The 23,636-nt window shown below is 35.8% G+C and overlaps 1 protein-coding gene across 1 annotated transcript; it reads right to left on the reverse strand.

Annotated features, from left to right (window-relative positions):
* Nucleotides 1-41: 41 nt before the first annotated feature.
* Nucleotides 42-22,322, reverse strand: LOC135684934 (uncharacterized). Its single transcript, XM_065200642.2, has 13 exons — nt 22,147-22,322; nt 20,675-20,755; nt 18,968-19,046; nt 17,243-17,362; nt 15,955-16,137; nt 15,468-15,701; nt 14,934-14,980; nt 14,331-14,444; nt 7,400-7,571; nt 6,532-6,631; nt 4,532-4,638; nt 2,372-2,503; nt 42-1,555 (listed from the first exon to the last, which is right to left on the reverse strand). Exons 2-13 carry the CDS (start codon nt 20,734-20,736, stop codon nt 1,433-1,435), a joined length of 1,473 nt encoding a protein of 490 aa, XP_065056714.2. The 5' UTR covers nt 20,737-20,755; nt 22,147-22,322; the 3' UTR covers nt 42-1,432.
* Between the last annotated feature and the right edge of the window lie 1,314 nt (nt 22,323-23,636).

Consider the following 23,636-nt stretch of genomic DNA (forward strand, 5'->3'; position numbering starts at 1 on the left):
AATTCTTTTGATAACCCTACTTCTTGGCAATTCTCATATAAATATAACTGACGTTATTCAGTCTATACAATAGGTAAAAACCTAACTGTTGAGAAAAAATAAATGCTAAGAAAAACATCATCTGTTGTTGAAAGGTAAGGCAAAAATATTTCTTTTCAAAAAATTATAAATTATTTTCATTTTCTCATACCAAAACAGTAAGAACAATTTTATCAAAATAAATATACATTTTCTTTCTCAAAGCCTGTTTGAAGGAAGTTGGGACTGGGGAATAAATGGTATAGTTTTGTCAATATTTTAAAGTTTTGTTATTGTGGGAAAATGAGAAAGAGGAAAACTGAAAACCATTATGTTGACAAAATTTTTAGGGATTTGTTTACAAATTGAAAAATGACAGTGACTTCAAATTCTCTTGCAACCTAGCTTGCACCAATTAACTTAGCTAATTGGTATTATGTCGACTTAAGAGTGGCAAATATTTTAGATACACATTGAAGTTCACAGGGTTGACAAAATCATACAATTTTGTAAATTTTCACGAATTTAGAAAATCAGCAGCTAACAGTTTAATTTAACTGCAACAATTAAATGAGGGGCAAATAGATTGTAAAAACCATGTGAAAGCGATGAAATCAAGAGAAAAACAGGTCTGATGATTCCCAACTTCCATCACATTTTTCAAGGCTTAGAGTATTCTATTTTTCTATCTTTATATGTATATTACCAGCATTATACCCATACCAATCACATTAAGAAAACTATAGGTAAACAATCAAATCTACACTGACACATAATGGATGTCAAGGACCATTTGAATACATGTAATGTTGATGGCTTTACAGCAACCTTAACTCTTTCTAAAAATTATAATATTCACTGCTGATATCAAAGTCTGAAGAATGCTAAATCTGAAACAGTAAACTGGCAAACAAGTCAGCTTTTGAATTTTACATGAAATCTCCCAGGATATTCTTAACACAAAGCTTTTGTAAAATGGTTAGTAAAATTTTTCCAAAACAGTGTGTCAAAGATAAATGTTGTAAAATAAGAAACTCAATGATATACAGACAAAACCAGTAATTGAAATTGAAAAATAATCCTAGCTCCAGTGAAAAATTATTATCATTCTATAAATTTCATAAAACTTTAAAGAAAAATGCGGAGACTGGTTTTCCACAGCAGTGAATGTTTTTTACAGCAGAAAATTTTCTATCCAGAATAAAATAACCAGGCACAAGAAGCATGTACGGCACTTGTAAGATATTTACATAATATACTGTCTATAAAAGTGCTTGTGTTAAGGTGAGAGTTTTCTTGAGCCTTAAATATTTTTTTCCAGAGTTTGATCTTATACTTCCCTTCTAAGGGTGCAATAAAATTCTGTGTCACGGTTGATACATTCCAGTAAAAGTTCAATAGTTGAATGAAGAAGTCAAAACCAATTGTTTTCGGGAACAAAATCAGCCATTTGCACAACAACAATCATCACTTGTGTTGCAATAACAAGAATACCCCAAAGATATTGTGGCTTCACTGGTATTGTAAACAGTTTGGCCTAGAAAAAAATTGTGATATCAAAGCTTGACAGCTTTGAAGTCAATACACCAATCAAATTTATGACCTCACTTAACAAATGACTCCAAATTTCAATGTATGACTTCTTGAGTTCATCTTAGAATTCCACTTCACTATTAATTTAGTCAATCGTAATGTTCCTGTAGGGTTGATTTTATAAAGAAATAATATTTGAAAACCAAGAAGCTCTTTGACAGTGAATGTCCTTGCAAATGAACTCTGCACCACAAGTTGTTAATTGTGGTCAAATCTCTTATGACACTTTTAGATTTAGAATCATCTTAAAATCAATATGAGTGATATGAGTGGACCAAATCAATAAAGAACATGAGTCTATTGTATTACTAGCATCATGAACTCTTCTATGCGATTAAAACTTCTTAATCTGAAAATTAAGTCAAAACTCTATACAAAGATGTTTGGAGTATTTTTCAAAATGAGGTAGTAATTTGAATTGGTGTTCACTAAATTCTGACAACTTTTGCTTCTTAATTTATGACACTGCCAAAATGAAAAAGATCTGCAATTCTGCATTGGCATGCTTTCCCACGCTTGAACTTCATCCAATGCTTCTCTGCTTCGAAGAAATCCTGTTCTAAATAAGATCATGAAAGCGATAGGATATCGTAAAAAGAATTTTTGCACTGGTGCTGGTTAGATGATAGTAATGGAAGCAAAACTTGCAGCGAATGTTGGAAAATGTGGAATGGTTTGTTTGATTTTTCAGCACTGATAAATAGCAAATATTTAATCTAATAATCATTCTCAGTACGTGTTATGAGATGTATGAAAATACCTTGAGATCCACCAAATGTAAAAAAGTTAAAAATGAATCGATATCCAACTGTGTGTGTGTATGATAACCAAAGACTCTTATCACGAGGGCTTTGTCTTTTAGCTTTGCACCACACGCTGTCAATCGGGCTGGCTAAAAATAAACATTTAAACTGCTAGAAGCAAATTATGAACAGCATTCAAAATAACTATGCAAAGAAGAAAGAAATGGAAAAGACACTCTTAAGCAGGTTCTTTCTGATAAGCTCGATTGCCATTTTTACAACTAAAGAAAGAAAATCTGCAACAATGAAAAGTCTGTATCAAGGTCATCTTTTCTTCAGTTATGAGATCGTGATAAACAAAAATAAAATAGGCCAGAACCACCATCAGGCACCTTAAATGAGATTCAGATTGGCAGGGATTCACATTAAATCTGGCCTACAGACTTCCTTTTTTTAATATTCATTTAATGAGATTTATTGACTGATACAAAAAAGTCTCAGTACCAGTACTGCTTTCAAACCGACACATTAAAAGCAAAGTTATTATATATAACAAACTAACAACATAGCGGTAAAAATACTTAATCACGATCTTTTTAGCTAATTGAACAAAGTAGAGGAAATAAGTGCAAAGAAACACTAGCTCTAGCTCAATTCGTTGACTTGATCTTGTGATAGCTGTTTGAAAACTGGGGGAGGGTCATCGTGCGACTTTAGTTCTCCCTACTTATGCTGGCCCTTCGATATAAGAACGACTTTTGTCCAACTCTCATTAAAAGTGGTAACTTTAGATCTGTATCAGTTGAACGTAGTACACGACCTTTTCTTTCTGAACATCTTGTGAATAAACTTCGCATGAATTCGGATGCAAACTTATTCAAAGATTTATACATAAGATTAGGAATTGTTGGCCAGTCTAGATTTTGGAAAAGTGGGGCCGCGGTAGCATAATAAGCACCGTTCATAATCATTCTTGCTGCTCAATTTTGTACCTTTTGCGAGCTTTTAATTTTACATTTACTGCTAATACCCAATACGGAGCAACAATAACTCAAATTAACCAATGAGCAAGTTTCTTTCTTTGATACTTCCTATAAAAATGTTCTGTGATGGTTCAATACGTTTAATGATGAGCTGAAAACCAACCCATTGTGTATGCTTTATTTGAAGTCCGTTAAATAGCTTTCAGAAAGTCGGATAGAGACTTCCTACCCTTTTACCCAAGAAATGTATGTGCAGTTGACAGAATTTAGGCGATCTTAGATACATTTAGAGTGTTAAATTTTGCAAATTTAACAGCACATGTGTGGTATTACGTTAACCACTACTTGCTTTTAAGTGTTCAACTTAAAACTGTTGTAACAAATTCTGCCAAAAACGCAGGATTCAAAATGGAAAAACTGTGTTATTGATTTGAGCCCTCTTTAAACTTCCGCAAACTCTCAAAATAAAATTGGCCGATTATTCCAAAACCCTTTCCCCTTTTGACATTGGTAGTATCCAAATAACAATGCACTGTGCAGTTTTGGTGCATGTGCTGTAAAATGAGGGGTGCTAATATCTAGGGTGCTAAAGTGGTCATTAATTTGTAACATATAGGGTAGAACACACTGAAGCATCCTAGAGCTAGCCCCTATCCCCATCCCACATTCAACAGCTCTACGTTTCGCTTTATCTACACAAATGTTTCTACTTTAAAGGTCGGCGAATACGAACTTAAAATGGACAGAACCCTGTTGTCAGTAGATTAGATAGTAAACAGCCCTCGACATTGGTGCAATAATATTCGGTTCTTTTAATACCTGGTTCAAATGATGTGGCTTTGTTATGATCCACCAGCATAAAAACAGCTTATCGTTGCTTTCATGCATGGACGCAGGCTTTTGCTCTGAATAATACCACCGGAGTTATCATACTTCACCCTCTTATCTGAAGTTCTTATCTAGAAGTATTATAGATGAAATTTCCGCTTTAAAGGCACTATGCTCCACCATTCAATTGTTCAGAGTAAACAACAAGCTCCGCAGCGTGTTTATGATTGAGAATTAGCGGATTGGTTATTTTACAATAGGTCTGTTGTATAGCCGAACCAATAGGAAATATAAATGGCCATCGAAACATGTTAAATAGAATCGTTTCCTTTCTCCATTGTGAATAATAAATACATTAATACTTACTTGTATCACACTGAATGCCAAAATGACGCTCCATAAAACAAAAAAACACGAACGATATATCCACAAATCACGATAATCTAATTTGTTTGTAACCAGCAGAATAAAACCTACAAAATAAATCCGAAAATTGATCAATCAGTTAAAATCGTGGAAAAATCATTTTTTCGGAAGAATACCTAGGTCAAAAGCCTTTAGAAGGCAGACAGATCCCTTGAAACATACATTAAACGTATTAATAATTTGAGCAACATAAAAAGGCTTGGTGTTATGTAAGAGGAGTAAATTAAACCTTTATAAGGCAATTTACAACAACTATCTTGCAATCATTAAACAAAAATGTGTAAAAAATAATACAAGCTCTAAAATATAGCTAAATTATAGCATTAAAGAATTTCCATCCCTGTTAAAGGTGAACTGACACGCAAAACTATTTTTTGATATAATGCAGAAAACGATGCATGGAATCTTAATTTCAAGTTTTCGGTTAATTATTATTGTCCGTTTTGACGCAATTCCGCCCTAAATGTCATGAAATTATCGTTGAGTGTTCGACCATTGTCGGCATTTCATGTGACCCAGTGCGTGTGACGTCACAAACACCATGTTTTGATTCCTTGAATGGAAATCACGCATGGACTGGACAGTTCAGTTCACCTTGTTCAGTTACTATTCGAGGAGATATACGTAGCCTTTGGTCCAAGACTCATGAAAATTCGAGGCTAATGAAATGTACGAAGGATATGTGCTGGCTGGTACTGCGTTATATTAGGAGGGAATTTATGTTTGGAAGGAATAGGCACTTTTAGCTGCTCGAAGAAATTCTCAATTCTGAAGTCAATCATGCGGACGAATGTAAGAATCTTTTCATTTTATCATGAATCTAGCTTCTTTTTCGAATAAATTCAATATATTATTACTTCGATATACATCCATATAAATCATGAACGTTATTTTATTTTGGGTTTGCAAACTCATCGGTTCACTCTAGTTACAGGAGGGCAGCGGCCTCGGAGATGAAAATTTTACTAAGTTGTTATCCTGCAAATAGCGAAGCGATCGTACCAGGTGCATAACCCCTGAAAATCTTTCATGTGATTGAATAACAAATATGCCGAAAATGAGCGACTTTAATTCGAAATCTTTACTGCGTATATTGAAGTTAACCAGGATCAAAGACCAGAGATTAACTTTTGGGGGGAGGGGGGAAGCCCTGATAAATAAGTCAAACAGCAGCCGTATTTAACAAAATATAAGTATTTTACTTAGGTTTCCAGAAAATAAAAAATCCTGCCAATATTTTATCGCTACCATTATTCGATATGTTGGCCCGTCACACACTGGGTCCTGCAAGACGGAGGAAGGGCCTCAAACGCGTTGAATAATACGATATTCTTGCAAATCTTGTTATGAAAGGTTTGTAAAGAAGTCATAATCTGTTTTCCAATCACATTGTCAGAATGGAGCCAAAACCTAATCAATTAATGTATCGATGCTCATCCGCAAAGTCATGAAAGTACCACCCTCCAGACTGCCGTGTTGTTCAAGTGATGTGAACATGGTGTTTGTGACGTCACGATTATGCGGAAGGCTCGGGCAAACTCGTCCGTGCTCGGGAAATGTTCGGTAGCTAACTTTGACGCTCAATAACTCGAAAACTGTGTTGAATATTAAAAAAATAATAATGTACCAGGTATTTTTGCTCGATATGCTTTCATTTGAGGTCAAGTTAATTTTGCGTGTCAGTTCACCTTTAAGTATCCTTTCAATATCCCTGCAACATCAAGCCATAAAAACCGAGGAAAATCGCGGGAACAATGCAGATCATTGAGGAAGAAATCAGTGTAAATGAAAAAGATTTCAAAACAAAAATGAAAAAAAACTAACAAATATCTCGTCCCGGCATAAGGGGCATTATTACAACCGAATGTAAACCTGCTGGTTTGAAGCCGACTGTGGTACTGACTTGGCGCAAATTGTTCAAAATTTCTATGTGTACATACCTACTAGAGTCATGAGGCAGACATTGAAAACGACACATGCCGTATTAAATGCGAGAATACCGTTAATTCTTGATAAATTTTGCCTTACATCTAATATGTCCTGAAATAAATGAAAAATGAGAAGTTGCTAGCGATGTAAAATCATACGAAAAAACTTAAAGGGGATCTCCCGCCAACACTTGCAATCGCCTTTTTTGGTTAACTACTACAAAGAATTGAATCTAAGAGTTTCTCTTGTTCAGACATGTTTGTTCAAAATAAGGCACTTGTCTTTCGAAAAATGAATCGAATTACGTGAAAAAGAAACGTTCGGTTTTGTGACACTGTGGTGTACGAAAAGCCCCAAGGCCTAAGCTGAATTCTGTTTACTACGTACGTTACGGTATTTAGAATAATTTTCAGCTTAGCAAGTTGATCATATAGGTTAGGGCGCAGTGCATGTTTTTTATTCAGTTATAAGGCTCTTTAAGTACATAATAATTGTCGGGCTATCAGAAGATTCGTAGCAAACCGTAGTAGAACATCGTGACGTCACAGTGTTACCGAACCCATTCGTCTTTGTTCGGCTTTTCTTAAACAGGGGAAATTCTGAAGCTTTAGAAATTAATGAATACTTTAGATCTAGTAGATATCTTTTAAGATCTTTCAAATCAATTAAATTTGATGCAACTTTTTGACTGGATAGGCTATCTAAGTGACTAACACTACTGTTCAAACATGCAAATCAAATATATCTTAATTTTTATTATCTTCGTAGCTTTCATGATATTTTTGTACAATAGACTAAAACTTGAATGATTGATTTATCGAAAGAAATATATATTCTGTGATTAGCAGAGAGGTTAGTTTGCAGATGAAATCAACAAACCTTCATAATATATCGTAGTTCTGTGTTTTTCTCCTCCAGTCGGTTCATTATACTATCAAGGTAGTACTTCAGTAGCTGGCACTGACTACCATGACTGATCACAACCGACACAATGACGCAGTTAGCAGCACATTCTGCTATGACTAGCGTAGCCGCTATTCCATACTGATAACTGCAAAATTAAAAACAAAATCATTTTAAGAAGGCATCTCCTTTGAACTAGTTCCAATTCCCTGGAGGCAGTAGCGTAGCCAGAGAGGTAAGATAGGGGGGCAAAGCGAGTTGGGCAAGGGGAAGGTAGGTAACCGGTCGTTGTGTACAAAGAATGCTGGTACTGTTCTGATGCTATTGTAGGTTGTTAGATTTTAACTTTTTGCTGACATGAAATGCTTAGAAATCCTATGGTCAGTGACGCCTAAGGCGCCACGGTGCAGAGTCGCCGAGCCCCGAAATTCGTTTATTTGTTGCTACAAAAATATAAGAGATGCGGCGCACTTCTTCATTGTCAGGTCCGTCTAGAGTAATAGAAAAGAGGCCTCATATCAATCTAAACAGCTGTTGCCAGTAATAGATGACCTTTCTCAGCCTGCTTTGTATCTGCCTCAGGGCACCCAAGCAAAACTGGGGGGCAGCCCGGGGAGTTAAAGTCTTGCAATGCCAGGCACAGAAAAGGTAGGGAGGGAAACTGGTTCCTATAAGAAAGGGGCCTTCTCTACCAGTTTTAAGTGGGAGCCAGTACAACTATTTTTGATAATTTCACTTGACCTGCATCCAGATTAGTGTTGATTTTGTCGCAAATATTGTTCTTTTTGGAAAAATATATGTTTCCCCAGATTCTCCATAGATTGGAGTATCTTAATCACATAAAAAAATTTGGTCAGAAAGCTAAAAAGAATCAAACTTTCAGCAAAAGCGCCCTTTTAAACTCAACATTCAAGACCGAATAGAACGTATGGCAGAACGACAAGCATTCATAACTCTAAAAGACCTTAAAGACAACTTCCAGAACAACGCCACCTGCAGACTGATCAATCCCACCACATAGTGTACTCATTCTTCGTACAAGAAAACATAACACAAGAAAACACACCAGAAACAGTAAAAGCCTACTTGCAAACAAATCAAGGAATTTACCAATAGCCAAACTCTCTCCAAAATTAATCATCTGTAGCCTTGTCATGCTTAATGCAATTGATAAGTGATTTCAAGTAAACTTTATCTTGTCATTAATTAATCTACGGAAAACATTTCTATTTTAAGAATCTCTTGGTATAAAAATGAGTTGAATGACGTCAACTAGATCATAGCCAATCACCTTCTTTAGTTACAAGAAGTAATCTATCAGACAGCTAAAAAGTGGCATACCTTATTTCCTCTAATGAACGCAGCCCTCTATTGAACGCCGCACCTTCAGCTAACCATTTGCAAAAAACGTTGTCCTCTGATAAACGCCGTCCTCTTTTAAATGACGTTTATTAGAAAACACATCAAACAAGAAGTAGCGAATAGTTTATACGCTTACTAGACGCTTACTATTCGAAAAACTTTAAAGATGTTTCTCATAGAGACGAGGACTCCGACGAAACAAGGATATTGACATTCCTTGACATCTCCATAACGTAAAAAAATTTTCACACAATCTTTATTTCGTGTTTTTGGGAAAAGAAAACGTTGCTTAAAGCCTGTTTTTATCTTTTTTTATCGCACTTTTCTTGTCATTTTTTATTTCGTTCTTCAACTTTTAATTTTTTATTAAACGCCACCCTCTCATTATTGCCAGCTCCTATTAAACGCCGCATCAAAAAAAATTAGACTTTGTAATAGACGCCACGGCGTTCTTTAGAGGAATACGGTAATTAATGAATACACACCTTTGAACAACAGAAGGTGTATGTTACTAATCGAATGCTGCGTTTGTTCAGCTTTGGAAAGAAGATATTACGCAAAAATGGGAAACTCTATACAATCAATGTTTGTTTTATGTACCCTTCTGGGTAGGGGCCTTTTCTTGAACAATTTTCTCTCTTCCTTTATTGTCGAGATTTGTGAAACTAGCATATAAGAATTTACTGAGATGGGACTAGCATATAATAATCACTCTCAATAGCTTCCTTCTTTAAGTTATCTCCTGCTCGGTTGTGTTTTCTAAAGATGTTGCTCCTACGATGTCATCGATGTATCTTTTGATGAGACAAGGAAAAAGGCCATTAGATGATTCGTAGATAAGCTGTTCTTGGTGGCCCAACGAAATGGCAGGCATAGCTTGGGGAGCAACATCTCTTCCTTTGGCTGATCTTCAACAGTTTATTAATTACACCAATAATTTTCACCCAGTCTTACAGTTCACGCACTTTATTACAGAAGAAAGCTTGCTCTTTTGGACATCCTCCTCACTATCTCTGGCAACGAAATCTCCACATCCATCTACTACAAACCCACAGATGCTCATTGCCTCCTTAACTACGACTCATCGCATCCTAAGAAACGCAAAGACTCGATACCCTTCTCTCAACTCCGCCGTCTCCGCCGTATTTGTTCCAATGATGAAAATTTGTTTCAAAGCAGAGGAAATGCCTTTTTTGTTCAAAAACAATAACTATCCTGACCATATTACCCAGGCAGCATTCAATAAAGTAGAATAACTTTCTCAAGATGATGCCCTTCTAAAATCCAACAAAGAAAACAACAACAACCGCGTTCCTTTCACCTTGACCTACCACCCTCTAAACAACAGCATAAAGAACATTATTTATAACAATTTCCATATTCTTATAAATGACACTGAAACAAAGAAGCTCTTCAATGCACCACCACTGCTGGCTTTCCGCAGAGACAAGAATTCAAAGGACCACCTGGTAAGAACAAACTCAAACCAAACATCCCAACAGCCTGGTGCTTTCCCCTGCCAACATCACCTCAGTCGTACTTGCACACACATTAACCAATCGACCACTATCATCAACCATAACCAATACTTCCACATCAGATCTCACTTTAACTGTTCTTCTTCCTGTGTGATTTACTGCATCATCTGCACCAAATGGCAATCTCTTTACATCGGCGAAACCTCCCATCAAATAAACAAACGTTTTGGAGAACACTTGAGAAATGTTGCTAACAAAATCCATCTCACAGAAGAACACCAAAGCGATGCAGATAGCAACATATCTAAACATTTAAACTCCTCCAATCATTCTACTGCCGACATGTCCATCCTTGGCTTATTGCATGCACTGCAAGGCACCACCAAACGGAAGACTTAGGAGAATCGTTAATTTAGCCTAAAATGTTTAGCTTTGGAGAAAAGCTTAATTTTTAGCGTTGCTCTTTATCCTAATGGTCTTAATAAACATTTTAATTTCCCTCAATAATTTCTTTTTCTATCTATCTATTACTTTCTTCCCATTCCCCTATTCTGTTTTTTCGGTTGCGTCGCATCTCGCATTCTTTTCTATTTATCAAATCTCGCCTTCTCTTTGCTCGGCTCGTTTCTTTTCTAGCCACTTGATAACGAGTACATGCTCGAAACGTCGTGTTTTTAACAATCAAACTCATTCTGGTACTCAATTTATTTGCAAACTATATTATCGTTATTCTGGACTAAGTACCACACGCAAAGTACATAATTAATACAACTTTTCACCCTTGATGACATGAGAGCAGCTGACATTAAAATCGGCATACAAAAGTTCAAGCAAAGAAGCACTTGATTTCATAATTCCTACCAGTTTTAACAACAATTCACAAAGCAATATTACGTCAATGATTAAAATTAAAATAAATAACAAATACAGGAGACCTGGTTAACAGCTACTTGTGTTTATATTAAAAAGGTTATGGTTGTCCATCAAACAAAGCTTTAAGAAAACATCAAAGAAACAAAGCCAAAACTCCTAAATCCGAAGAAACAACGCCAAAAACCTCTTAAGCCTACTCATAAACAAATAAAGAAATTTACAAATAGCCAAACTCTCTCCAAACTTAATCAGTTGTAGCTTTACCATGCTTAATACAATTAATAAGCGACTTCAAGTAAAATGTTTCTTGTCATAAATTAATCTCCTAAAAACATTTTTATTTTAAGAATCTCTTGGCATAAAACTAAGTTTAATTACGTCAACTAGATCGCAACCAATCACTTTCTTCAGGTACAAAATGTTATTTTTAGCAGTTAATGTCTCTATAAAAAAGCGTGAATGTGCCCCTGAACATGAACCTCAATTGCATTTGTGGGCAGAAAGGACACGACCGGTTACAGTTAGTGTTTCAAACGATAAATTGTGAGCTACAGAGAGAATGGAAACTAGGCATAATTATGGACTGTTGGTCATAGGCGCTACGGGATTCGTCCTCAACACACTGCAGATCACCATGATACTTAGGGAGAGAGATCGTCGCCATCCGTTCAAGATTTCGATTTTGAGTCTCGCAATTGCCGACCTGCTTATCTGCTTGGGATGCACTTTATTCACCAGCTTTACTTTTGTTGGTGACCCTGAGCTACAGCCTTATATCAGCTTCATTTATATAACAGTTGCACCTGTTTCGGTCACATGCTCTTCTCTTCATTTGATTTTCATTACGCTGCAGCGACTGACAGCAGTCCGGTTTCCTCTAAGCTGCAACCGCATCATGACTACAAAACGATGCATTCTAATCTTGCTGATGATATGGGTCATTTCAATGACACCAGTTCTCTTTTCAGGGAAACGCAGGTACTTGATGGCCGCTGCCACACTGATATGTGGAGTTGTGCTGGCAGTGGCTTACAGCTTTATTGGATACCTTCTTGCGAAACGTGGCAATATCGCATCGTCAGCTGCCCAGTCATCTCAAAACACGTATGTCCTTGCATACGCGATAACGCTTATTTTAGTCTTCGTTTTCTGCACCTTTCCACTGAGCTTTCGGATTATCACAAAAACAAAAACGAAAACCAATTACGAGTCAAATCGTGGCGTTGTTGCAATGAGTCTCTTGTACTGGCTCAATCCATTAATGGACCCGATGGTCTATATCTTGCTGAAATTCTTCAAAAGAGGAATTGCCAAATGCGGTCGGAAACAAAAAAAATGGTTGCCTTTTCAGCAAATGATAGAAGATTCAAATGTCAATCATCAAACAGTGTGACTACTTGTTCCAAGGCTTGATTACAAACTGTCACACTACAGTTATTCACTATCAAACTACAGTCAGTCACTTACATCCTACTGTCAAACTGTCATTCAGCCATGAAGAAAGTGATATGTGTATAAAGGACAATGTCCAAAATAACTAGCAGTTCATTTCAAGCATGCTCAAATTGACTGTATATCGTCTATATATCGTATGTTTATTTATCGTAAAGAAACTATTGTGATTGAGTATTTTCCACAACGTTCTCCTCTTCGAGCTGCACCATATATGTATTGCACCGTCAAAACTAAAACCTTACAAACTATGTTGATGTAAATTAAATGGTAGGTAGTCTGTCGCTGTGTACGAAGAATTCTCGTAGAAGACCACTGTATGACCTATGCTATTACGAAGACAATTATGCAATTTATAGAGCCCTTTCTTCTGTATAAAGAGTACTCATTCTTCGTACACAAAAATGGGGGCTTCGGAGATACTTTTCACCATGGGGGAGGGGTTGGGTCCACTGTGCTACTGCCTAGAGACGCTCAAGTAGCACGCCAATACCAGTAGCAGGAATGCCAATAATCTCATGAAATTATAATAAAAAAGATAAAATTACTAGGAGAATACCATTGTTTGATAATAATAGGAACAAAAGAGAGGGTTCATTAGAAAAATGGTTTTCAAAATTTTTGGAGTAGCACGGACCCCCTAAAAACACTTGTAGCTACGGACCTTGCCCCTGATACGAAAAATATCCAAGCATTTGCAAAAACTTGGTTATAAGACGAGGTATAAATATTCCCACTTTTCTTTAGATATACGCTCTATAAAGATTTGAGGAAAGCAAAACGAAGAGGGTTTAAATAATTTAATGATTGAATGCTTTCAGTTTATCAAATAGGCCTTTGGTATCACAAAATTTGATAATAGCAGGGAAAAGCAGAAATATGGCGATTAGCATGCTTTTTTCAAATTTAGTTCCTCCTTCTTCAAATTTAGCTAGCTTTTTTGCTGTGGCTTCCGTGGCACTTGCACTTCTGTCATGTTTTAGCATGGATTCTAGCTTATACAACTTTCCTGCTTTTGTATGCAGATAGCTTCTAATTTGGGTTAGTTAGAATACAATCAAAACACACATATAAGAAACGCATTTTTCCGGAACAGGCCGCACGGTTTTTCAAACATCGATAAATCTTTGAAAAAAGACTGGTGAGTTTCTGATAAAAATGAGTTTCCTTTAAGATAAAGAAAATAGCACAACCAGCCCAGAAAGTATTGACACATACACTATGAAAGAACGTAGTGCATTGTTACAAAGCAGTGTTTTAAATTCAGTAAATCAAAATCTAATTTGTTTTTTGGCAAACTTACATTTACATTTTTTCGCAAACTTTTGTTCTGCACTTATCTAGAAACTTGAAAACATTCAAGCACAATAATTCTAATATTTTTGCTCATAACTTTGAAAAGGTCAGTCTGCAATTTTTTTATAAGTGAGTTTACTATATGCGGCTTGTTACTGAATACGAGTTTAAATTTTATCTTGATAACAGAGATGCCGGAGAAGGGGGGCGGGGGGGGGGGGGGGGGTCAACCACCCCTGTTGCCTTTTGATAGGAGGGGCAAGAGGGGCAGAGTACCCTTTTCATGAACGTGCCCTTGAAACCGGCCAATTATAATATTCAGAGAGACTCATGTGAAATTCTGATTGTAGTTAACTGGGAGTTATCTTTCAAATGCCCTTTTACTTGAGCCTGCCCCCCCCCCTTGCCCCTTGGTCTTTCCGGCGTCCCTGCTCGATAACACTCACATTAGCTTGTCATTTGACATTCCAGTAGTTGCTGCTAACCCGAAAACGTAATGAAAGTAAACAGCTAGGCCAGTGGCACAAAGCAGCCAGAAAAAGCCAATGTACAAGTTTAACCTGAAAATACAACACAAATGGTTCATTCACGTGACAACCAACTTCCAATAATTATGATCTATGTCAAATCATTCCTGTGAATACTGATACTGATAATCGAACAAATTTTAATTTTTTTAGCAATTTAGTAAAAAAATGGCCTGTTGCAATATTTTTGGCAAAGAAAGGACAGCTGCACTGAATTTATATTAAGTTGTAATTATGTTAATGACGATTGAAGTTAATGAATTTCAATGTCTTAAATGAAATAAATTTATACTTTCTAGCGTATAAAGTACCAACAAATCTATACTTATTATAGATTTCATAATATCAACACCAAGTAAAAACATTGAATAAGGCTTTAAATAATCATTGCTATAACATAGTTCAATGCTTTTGTGGAAAGAAAGGCAACTCTGAGTTTCACGCTTAATGACATCATAAGGCATATTGTCAAAATCAAATTTCCACTGTAAACAGAGCTATCAAAAATAATTCTAAAATTACCGTAGCATTCTTGTGATTTGCTGAGGCTTAGAGCTTTGCAGATAAACCTAAAATGGATACAGAGAACTGAAAATTAAAATAAAATAACAAAAACAACAAATTATACATGGTGAAATAAGCAATAAGAAAAAAGCGAAAAATAAAACTTGCAACATATCGTATAACTGATTATGACCATAATGATTTGATGAACTTTTGTAGTTTCAAAATTCGAATAATCATTTGAAGATTTAAAAAAGTGATGGAATTATCTTTATATTCAAGTCAAGATAATACAAAACAATAAACAAGCAAAATGACTCAATTAATATATCAGAGAGGGCGTTTAAATAAGAAGGGGCACGTCATAGAGGACTTGTAGTGACCATTGACACTTAAAGTTACTTCCTCCTTTGTATCGGTCATTTCAACCTCGAAATGTCTTCGTACCTTCAGTCATCTAATCAAGTATAGGAATTAGTCCTTCATCGCAAAAATCAACTTCCTATAGATTTTCCGGATATGAAATAAAGTGAAAAATACAGCTTGCCCTACCTTTTCCATCAGGGCATACAGTCCTTCGCTTTCTTGAATTCTGAAGTGATACAGCCCAATGATATAAGCTATGAAATAAAGTATATCTGGGACAATGTATGTGCCGAAAAGATGGTGACAATTAGTTGGCTTCTTTGGATCTGAAGGGTCAATTGCTGTAGCATTCAGTGACTGTGCTGGTACTAAAGAGCTCCAGTTGGTCATATTGGAAATTGGAGCGATTGTTGTCATTGGCTGCAGGCAAAGAAATGACAAAATTCGGCATTTGTACTCTTAAAATAATGATTTAAAAAATGGCAAACAACAACTTCTCTAAAATCAAACTCTAAAAATTATAAAAACTTTTTAGAATATTAAATTCAGTTCCAAAAAAATTTTTATTAAGAGGAGGACAACTTTCTTGGATTAGGAGAAATTGCAGCAACTGGAAAGTCAAATTACGAGACTTAGGCAGATAAAACAGGAGTATGAAAATCCAGCATCTCACCGGCCTTGTCGGTGCTGTAGTTGGTGTTGGTTGGTCCATTGAAAGTCTGCCTTGACATGTCAGAACCCTTGCTATATACCAGACCATGAGCAGCGATATGATTAGCAGGGGGTAGACACAGTTGACGACTGACCAAAAGCACTGAAAATGAACTGAATTTGGAGCGAACGGTCTCCATGCAATCTAGAATTTGAAAAGGATTGTTTTCAAATTGGACAAGCAGGAGCAAAATATATTATTCAGGAGGTCGGAAAGCATGGGTACATGAGAGAGCATTAAAAATGAGTGACAAACAAGTGTGACGTCATAAGAAATACATTTTCGGAAATTTAACTATTTACTACATGCTCCTACAGAACATTATGAAAAACCTTTCAGTATGCAAAATCAGTAAAACATTTGAGCAAATTAACTGGGATATAGCAGGCGAAAGAGCTTTCCTGACTGACCTTTTGATTTGGCCGGATTTCAGAATCAAGTACTGGAATTTGATGAGGATAGAGCCAAGGGGTTAAAGCGGTCATATCTCAGTCAATTTTGTAACTTACCTATCTAATTTTTACATAATTATCATTGAGCGTATGTAAACCTTTTGATGTTATCACTTTGAACGAATGAAAATAAAATCTGACAGTTGCTACTCATTGACTTGACTCATTGACAGTCAATAGCGAGCTTGCTCATCCAATTTTATAATTTTAACAGCTACCTCATGTGCCCCAAAAGGCGGGCCAAGATGGATGGCAATAAAAACCATTACAGTTGTACTCCTACTTCTTATGTTCAAAAATTGTTAGTCCAGGGTAGACAGCCCTATTGCAAAATTATGCTTCACAGAATATGAAAATGTTATTTCAACTTCAAAATCATCAATAACGTTTACAGGTCTTAAAATCCATAGAATTCTTGTTTGTCATCCATTTCATTCACAACTTTCACAATGATTACAGAGATGTGCCCTCCAATTAAGACAATGCAGAGTACAACCCTTCCATTTAGGAGTAAAAAAGCCTTTGTCAGATAATTTTCTATCGCAGCTGGAGAGGTTTTACTAACTTTCAGGTAAAAGTGTGGTAAAGTAAGAATTAAGGGAACAGGAGCTCCAAATATCATAACATTTTGTCTATAAAATAACACTTTGCCTTCAAAAGGTAATGATGGGACAGTCAATGTTACCATGCAAAAGCAAACCCTCAAACAAAGCCAATAATAATTTGAAAAAAGGTGTGTCTTATACACAACCAAATACGGTACTTAAGTAATTGCAAACAGGTATTAAAAAATTTACCAGTGAAAGCATTTTGTAGTAAGGATGAATCATCTTGCTTTTGCATTTTTGAAGATTTGATGTAACAATATTGCAGCCAAAAGGTAGACCTTGTATGGATCCCTCATACTGATCTCTGATCTAAAATGTAAAAATGTAAAAAGAGAATCAATTAAAAAAGTCAGTTAATTACCATGCACTCAGTTACCATGCTTAATAGATAAAAAAGGTATATCATGGTCCCAGTGTTTCTTTTATGAGGTTATTGTTAAAGTAATTGGTTAAATGCCATTCATAGCCAGAACCGTATAATGTCATGTCTATTTCTGATGTGGATGGCATATAATATTGTATTTTGTTTTTGTGTTTTTAACTGTGGTATGGAAAAAATTTGTGCAAAGTTATTCTTTATAATATTTAAATTTTTTCTTGTTAATGCAGAGCTCCAGGGTTTATTTCATCGAATTTTTATCACTGCACATATTCAAAAAATATAAGAAATTTGGGAGTTGCCTTTCATGGCTGTAGTGTATGATATTTACCTATGTCAACTTTTCAAATTACACCACCTCTCACCCAAGCTTTTAAAAAGAATTGAAAAAAGTTATTTAGGTTTAAACCTTTATTTTAATAACAGTACTGAAAGGAGAAAAAGGAAGGACAAAAGCAATTATTTTCTAGATACTGAACAAATTTTAGAGAGTTAGTAGAGTATGGTAATTGTTACTGTTATGTTCTTAATATTATAATGCTTATATATCAGCTTTTTCTAGCTACTGCAATCTTTATTTTTCATGCTCAAACTCTCAACAGTTTTATCACTGCACAAATAAGTTATCACTACATGTTGAAATAAACTCTGCATAGCTGCCAAGTTTCAGAAAAGTCAGGTGCAGGTCCAGTTCCTGCAAAGGTACGGGATAGACTCGCATATTTCCAGTTCCTGCAAAGTGAGGTGGGGTAAATGGATGTAACTCTGAGAAAATTCTTGAAACCACCCTCTTTCTATTTTACAAAAGCACCCTTTTTTTGCACATGTCCACTTTATTGTATACCTCTTTTAAACTGTCTAATTTATTCAACAAATGCTACAAAAAATTAGGACTTCCTCTCACCCATTATCATCCCTTATAAGAAGATTTAGGTAGGCTATATTTTTATTACAGTGGAGGGAGTAATTAAACCCACAGTGGAGTGTCAGAACTTTGTTATCCATCCACAGTGGGGTGTTAGAACTTTTTATCTATGTTCTCCATCCTTAGCATTATGGTCAATAGAAGCAACAACAAAGAATAAATAAAATGCTTAAGAATCAAAATAATTAATATGAAGATGAATGCTTCAAGAAAGACAGAAATGTAGGAAGCCTGAGGATCAACATTTTGAATCATTGTATTCTTGTGTGAGGTTCTAGTCATGAAGTTCAGTAATTTCCTATATGTCTCCGTTATAGCCTTTGAGTATACACAGCATTTTCCTCCCCAGAGTAGCCCATATAGCTCATAATATGTAGTGATAACTTTTTATTGGAATATATGGAAAATTGGCCAGTATTGATACTAAAATATCCCTTGAAATGATCCAGCCTGTAAATGTTCTTAAGGAAGTGTTAAATTCAAGGTAATATAATTTGATATTCCCTTGTAATTCCAAAAAGTACGACACTTATAAGCATAAAGTAGTATGCAAATTGGCAAAAAAGACAAACCAAAACATCTTAAATTTTCAAAAGATAAATTAACATACCACAATGTCACTGGCTTCAAGAAGATCAGCATAACTTGAGCTGACACTTCCTCTAGAGTCTGTGCTACCATTCTGAAAACTAGATGAATGAAGATGTCAACAAAATCTTACGACAATGCCTCATGATTGCATGAAGCATGAAACTCATCATGGCAAACTCGGGACCATCCTTTTCTATACAGTAAAGCATGTTCAGCTCTGCCTATATGGCTTAGATTATTTCATACAAAAAATGTCCTAAATGTTGCTGTAGCTGAAGCCATTAATCAGTATAATATAGGAAAAGCGATAACTCAGTCTTTGATTAATAAAAATAGGCTGTGTGCCGCATTTTGCATGTTGTGATAAACTTGCACCTGCAACAGTGTGGAATACCAACAACTTTTTATCTGCTTTTTTCATTCCATTTATCGAGAAATATAAGGTGCTGCTCTAAAGAGGACAAGTCCTCTTTAAGGTTGTGTTAAAGAGGTTTTGTGCTACAAACTAGACAGAAACCAAGGAAATTGATGGAGAAACTGTTCTTGCTCTCTTTTGAGGCTTTCTTACCATTTGATAGTAAGGAAAATAACTCAAGGATACGAGGACTTTCCTCAGATCAAGGGTTTTTCTCCTAATCAAAGGATTGTGTCAGGCCTTTGGTAATGATTGAACAAAATCCCTTGATTGATGGATGAAGTTTCAAAAATTGCAATTTGCAGAAAAACTCCTGTGCCAGGTGAGAAACAGAGTGACATTTTGTTTTTTACCATTGTCATAAAAAAATTCACTGTACCGTTTCAAAAATAATAGCACCCTTCAGGTTAATTGTAGTACTTTTCAAGATATCTCTTGGCTGGAGGGTAATTTTAGATTTTATGAACAGACACACTTTATTTTAGATTCAGAGAAAAACCCTTGATTCTCATATCAAGGGATGCACGCCTTGATTTGGCTACTTTTCACTAAAACATACTTTTTGGTGCCTTTGTTAAATCCTGTATGGGGAACACTTAAACACCTTGGACAACTTAAACACCTTAAATTGTTAAGTGCATTTACATTTATGTTACATTTATAGAAACTTCAAAATACACTTTAGAACTTTAAGGCTGTTGAGTTTTAAGAAATTTTCTTCATGAATTTATTGCTTTGCATGTGCGATATTTTACACACCGATATTTGCATGTGTGATTGGATAAATTGGGCGTACATTGAGGCATTCACCTGCTATCGCCTCTAAGGCCCCATCCACACACTGTCTGATATTTTTGAAACTGCAATTACTTTTATCTGCATTCAAAAATATCCACACTATAGGTCCACACTATGGGTCCACACTATGAGTGTTTTCAAAAATATCTTTATCCACACGGAAACACAAAGCCAAATGAAAATGCTTGAAATTCAGCTATGTATATGTGCAATTTAGTTGGTATCAATTTTTCATTTGCTTTGTTTACTACTGCTGCCTAGCGATAATAATTTCATCATGTCGAAAATCACAGAGAAATGGCAAATCTTCAGAAAATAAGACTTTAGTGAGTTGTTTCAAAAATGTCCGGTCACTGAAGTTTGACCAGTCATGTAGGCTATGTGTGGACGGAAAGGTAAACAGATGAAAATTGGACGGAAAGTAACTGGATGAAAATATTTGTATTTTCAAAAATTTCTGTCACAATGTGAAATGGGGTCTAAAATTGTCACCTGTATAGCCAATAAACATACCCTTGGTTTGCAACAGAATGTAGCCTGCTCATTCTGTTAGACGTAACATCAGTCAAGTTCATCAGATTAGTCTTTTGATTTCTGAAATGGAGAACAAATACAATTAGTAGTGATAGGGGGTGTGGGGCATCACAACCCTTGGAACAAGAGTTTGTCAAAAATTGTGTAGTTTACAAATCTAGCAATTACCACTCCACAAAGAATTTGATTCTTAAAGAACATCTAAAGAGAACATGCCTGAGAAGAAACAAGTCAAAAAATTTCTTATCCTTCACCAGTTACTTAAATCAATGTTGGGCAATGGTCCTGCCTCTAATTTACGGGATACGCTATATTGCAATTAATTAATGGTAATACTTTTTTCACATTCTTCACATTGGTAACAGGCTATTTCACCAAACTTGGTGACTGATTGGGACTATAAGGTGCATCACAAGACTCTATCCTAGGCCTTTATCTCCTTAACATTCCTATTAATGATGCATTTGAAAGAAACCAAATGCTTGTACTCATCGACATCTGATGCCAGAATGGCATTGTTTTCATTCCATCAGTAACTTCTACCACTGAATGAATGGCTTGTAAGCTCAAATCAATGTACAGTTGCTTAAATCAGGGCTTGGGGGTTAAGCCTTCCCTTGCAATTTATAGAGGGGGCCTAACCATCACTGGCAGCTTTCTAAAGCAGAACAGACTGGAAATTGCAAAACAGCAGTATACTTTCTTTGTGAAAGAGTACCAGTTGCTAGCATCAGTGTACAATATTGGTCAATTGCAAATTTACACAACATGATTTTTCAAATTAAATTTTGATGGCCCCACAAAATAGGCAAGATTTTTTTGTAGCCTCAGAAAGGTTTGGCAGAATTTCCCATGGCCCATCAAAATATCATCCACCCTCATATAGAAGATACTTCATGACCACTCTCTAATGACGGCTTGCATCTGCAGACTGAGCATACCGATGCTCAATTGCATTTCATATTTCTCTAGGTTTTAACCCCAATTATTTCCATTTATTTAAGATTAGAATGTATTAGGTCTGAATAAGCCCATTTTCTATTGTTTATGAACTTTGTTTACCAGTTGGTTGACCTACAAAAAACAATACAAAAAACTGAAGATTGCACAAGGTTTCTTCCCTCAACTCACATTGTAACCAAAGAGGACATAAATCCTCGCCAATCCGATTAACCTCAGATCTCAAAACACACACAACACAACAAACCTCCAATCCAATGTGACAAAAGTAACTTGATCCGTATGTTGCGAAATGAGTATAGGATATGCTAACAGTACTCAGATTTGCGTGTCAGAAAAAGAAATGAAAGCCTCAGGAACGTAAATTAAAAAAGGATATCTAAAATGCATTAACATTAACCTAGGACACCAAAAAAAGAAAAAAGAATTTCTCTGGTTGACGCGTTACGCAACGGTAAAATAAAAGTTTATAAACTTGAAAAATAACATACTTAAATGCTTGAATATTTAACAGAAGCACAGATATCTTCGTCTTTACAATATAGCTTCAAAGAAATTTGAAGTTCAGCATCATCCATGTATCAAAATGCCCCCAGATACTCACAGCGTGCGTCCAGACTCACCTTCGCAAATTCTATTTACATCATATAGATATACTTCATGTATGATTCACGAATTCTGTGTTTGTTTACGCTGGTACTGAATTTATTCGCTCAATATATTAATAATTATCGCTTTATAACAAATATATTATCCACAACATAAAAATTCAGAAAATTGTATGCATTTGTCAAACTTAAATTTATTAGTAAGTCTGCTCTTTTTCTGAGAAGAACGAGGTTCGATTTGTTAAAAAGAAACAATAACGTGTTTTGAAATTTTGTCTCCTGTGTACTAAACAACAGAATGTACTACTCACCAGTGCTAATAAAAATGTCATGCAAAATTGCTGTAAAGTCGTCTTCTAAACAATTGATAATATTTAGAAAAACCAGTGATGGCAAAAGACCAATATTAACAACACCAGGGGCGGATCCAGAGCAATGAAAAACACTCACTACAGAGGCGATGAAAAATTTTCAGAAATTGGTGACTAGTGTACGCTGTATACAACAATTTCAGACCCTAGCTACTGATAGAAGGCTCTCCATTCACTTTGTTAGGGAATTTTCACAATAATTGTTGTATACTTTGAGGTAATCCTTGAAGTAAATTAACCTATAAGTCTCAGAAACTTTTTCACCTGATTCTCTTTCTTGAAAAGGGGCGAAAAATTTCCAAAAAAGGGGCGCCAGACTTGCTTCAACTCGGCGAGGGAGAGGCAACTGCCCTTAGTTGCCCCCATTGAATCTGCCACTGAACAACACCAGACTATTCCAAATGATAGGAACATCGAGCATCGGAAAAATTGTCTAGCAAAAACCAGTATACTCTGGAGATTTCGTATGAATCCAAGACGGGACATTTTCGTTTTTAGCCAGAAGTGTGCTAATTCAAGTTTAGATTTATCTCTAGGATGCTAGCACCACTCGATTAACTGCACATGTCCAAGTATCTGAGTAGTAGCACAGTGCACAGGCACAGCGGAGCGTTGAGAAAAGTGGGGGGTCTAAAAAAAGTGGGAGAGCCTAAAACCGAATAAAAAGTGGCTTGACTGGTGATTCATTGGTAATTTTTTTGCATTCTCAGGCTGGGCAAAAAGTGGGATGGCTATAGCCTCCCACCCCAGTCCCCCTTCTACGCGGTGCCTAGCGCACTGTTAATTTTACCAAAATTCAAGGTTAAAAAGGGAGAATGCAACTTTTTAAAGCCTCACCATTTCATCTAGAATGTTTGTGAGCGTTTAAAAAAACTAAAAGCAATAAGACGTTGCCTGATTTTTTGCATTCTGATGTAATTTGTCAGATTTCAGTACGCCATTTACGATTTGCCAGCTTAAATGCACATTGTGTTTCTCTTGAAATCTATCAAATGTACAAAT

Source organism: Rhopilema esculentum, chromosome 21, assembly GCF_057945365.1.
Source record: "Rhopilema esculentum isolate cy_ngs chromosome 21, ASM5794536v1, whole genome shotgun sequence".
Taxonomy (NCBI): Eukaryota; Metazoa; Cnidaria; class Scyphozoa; order Rhizostomeae; family Rhizostomatidae; genus Rhopilema; species Rhopilema esculentum.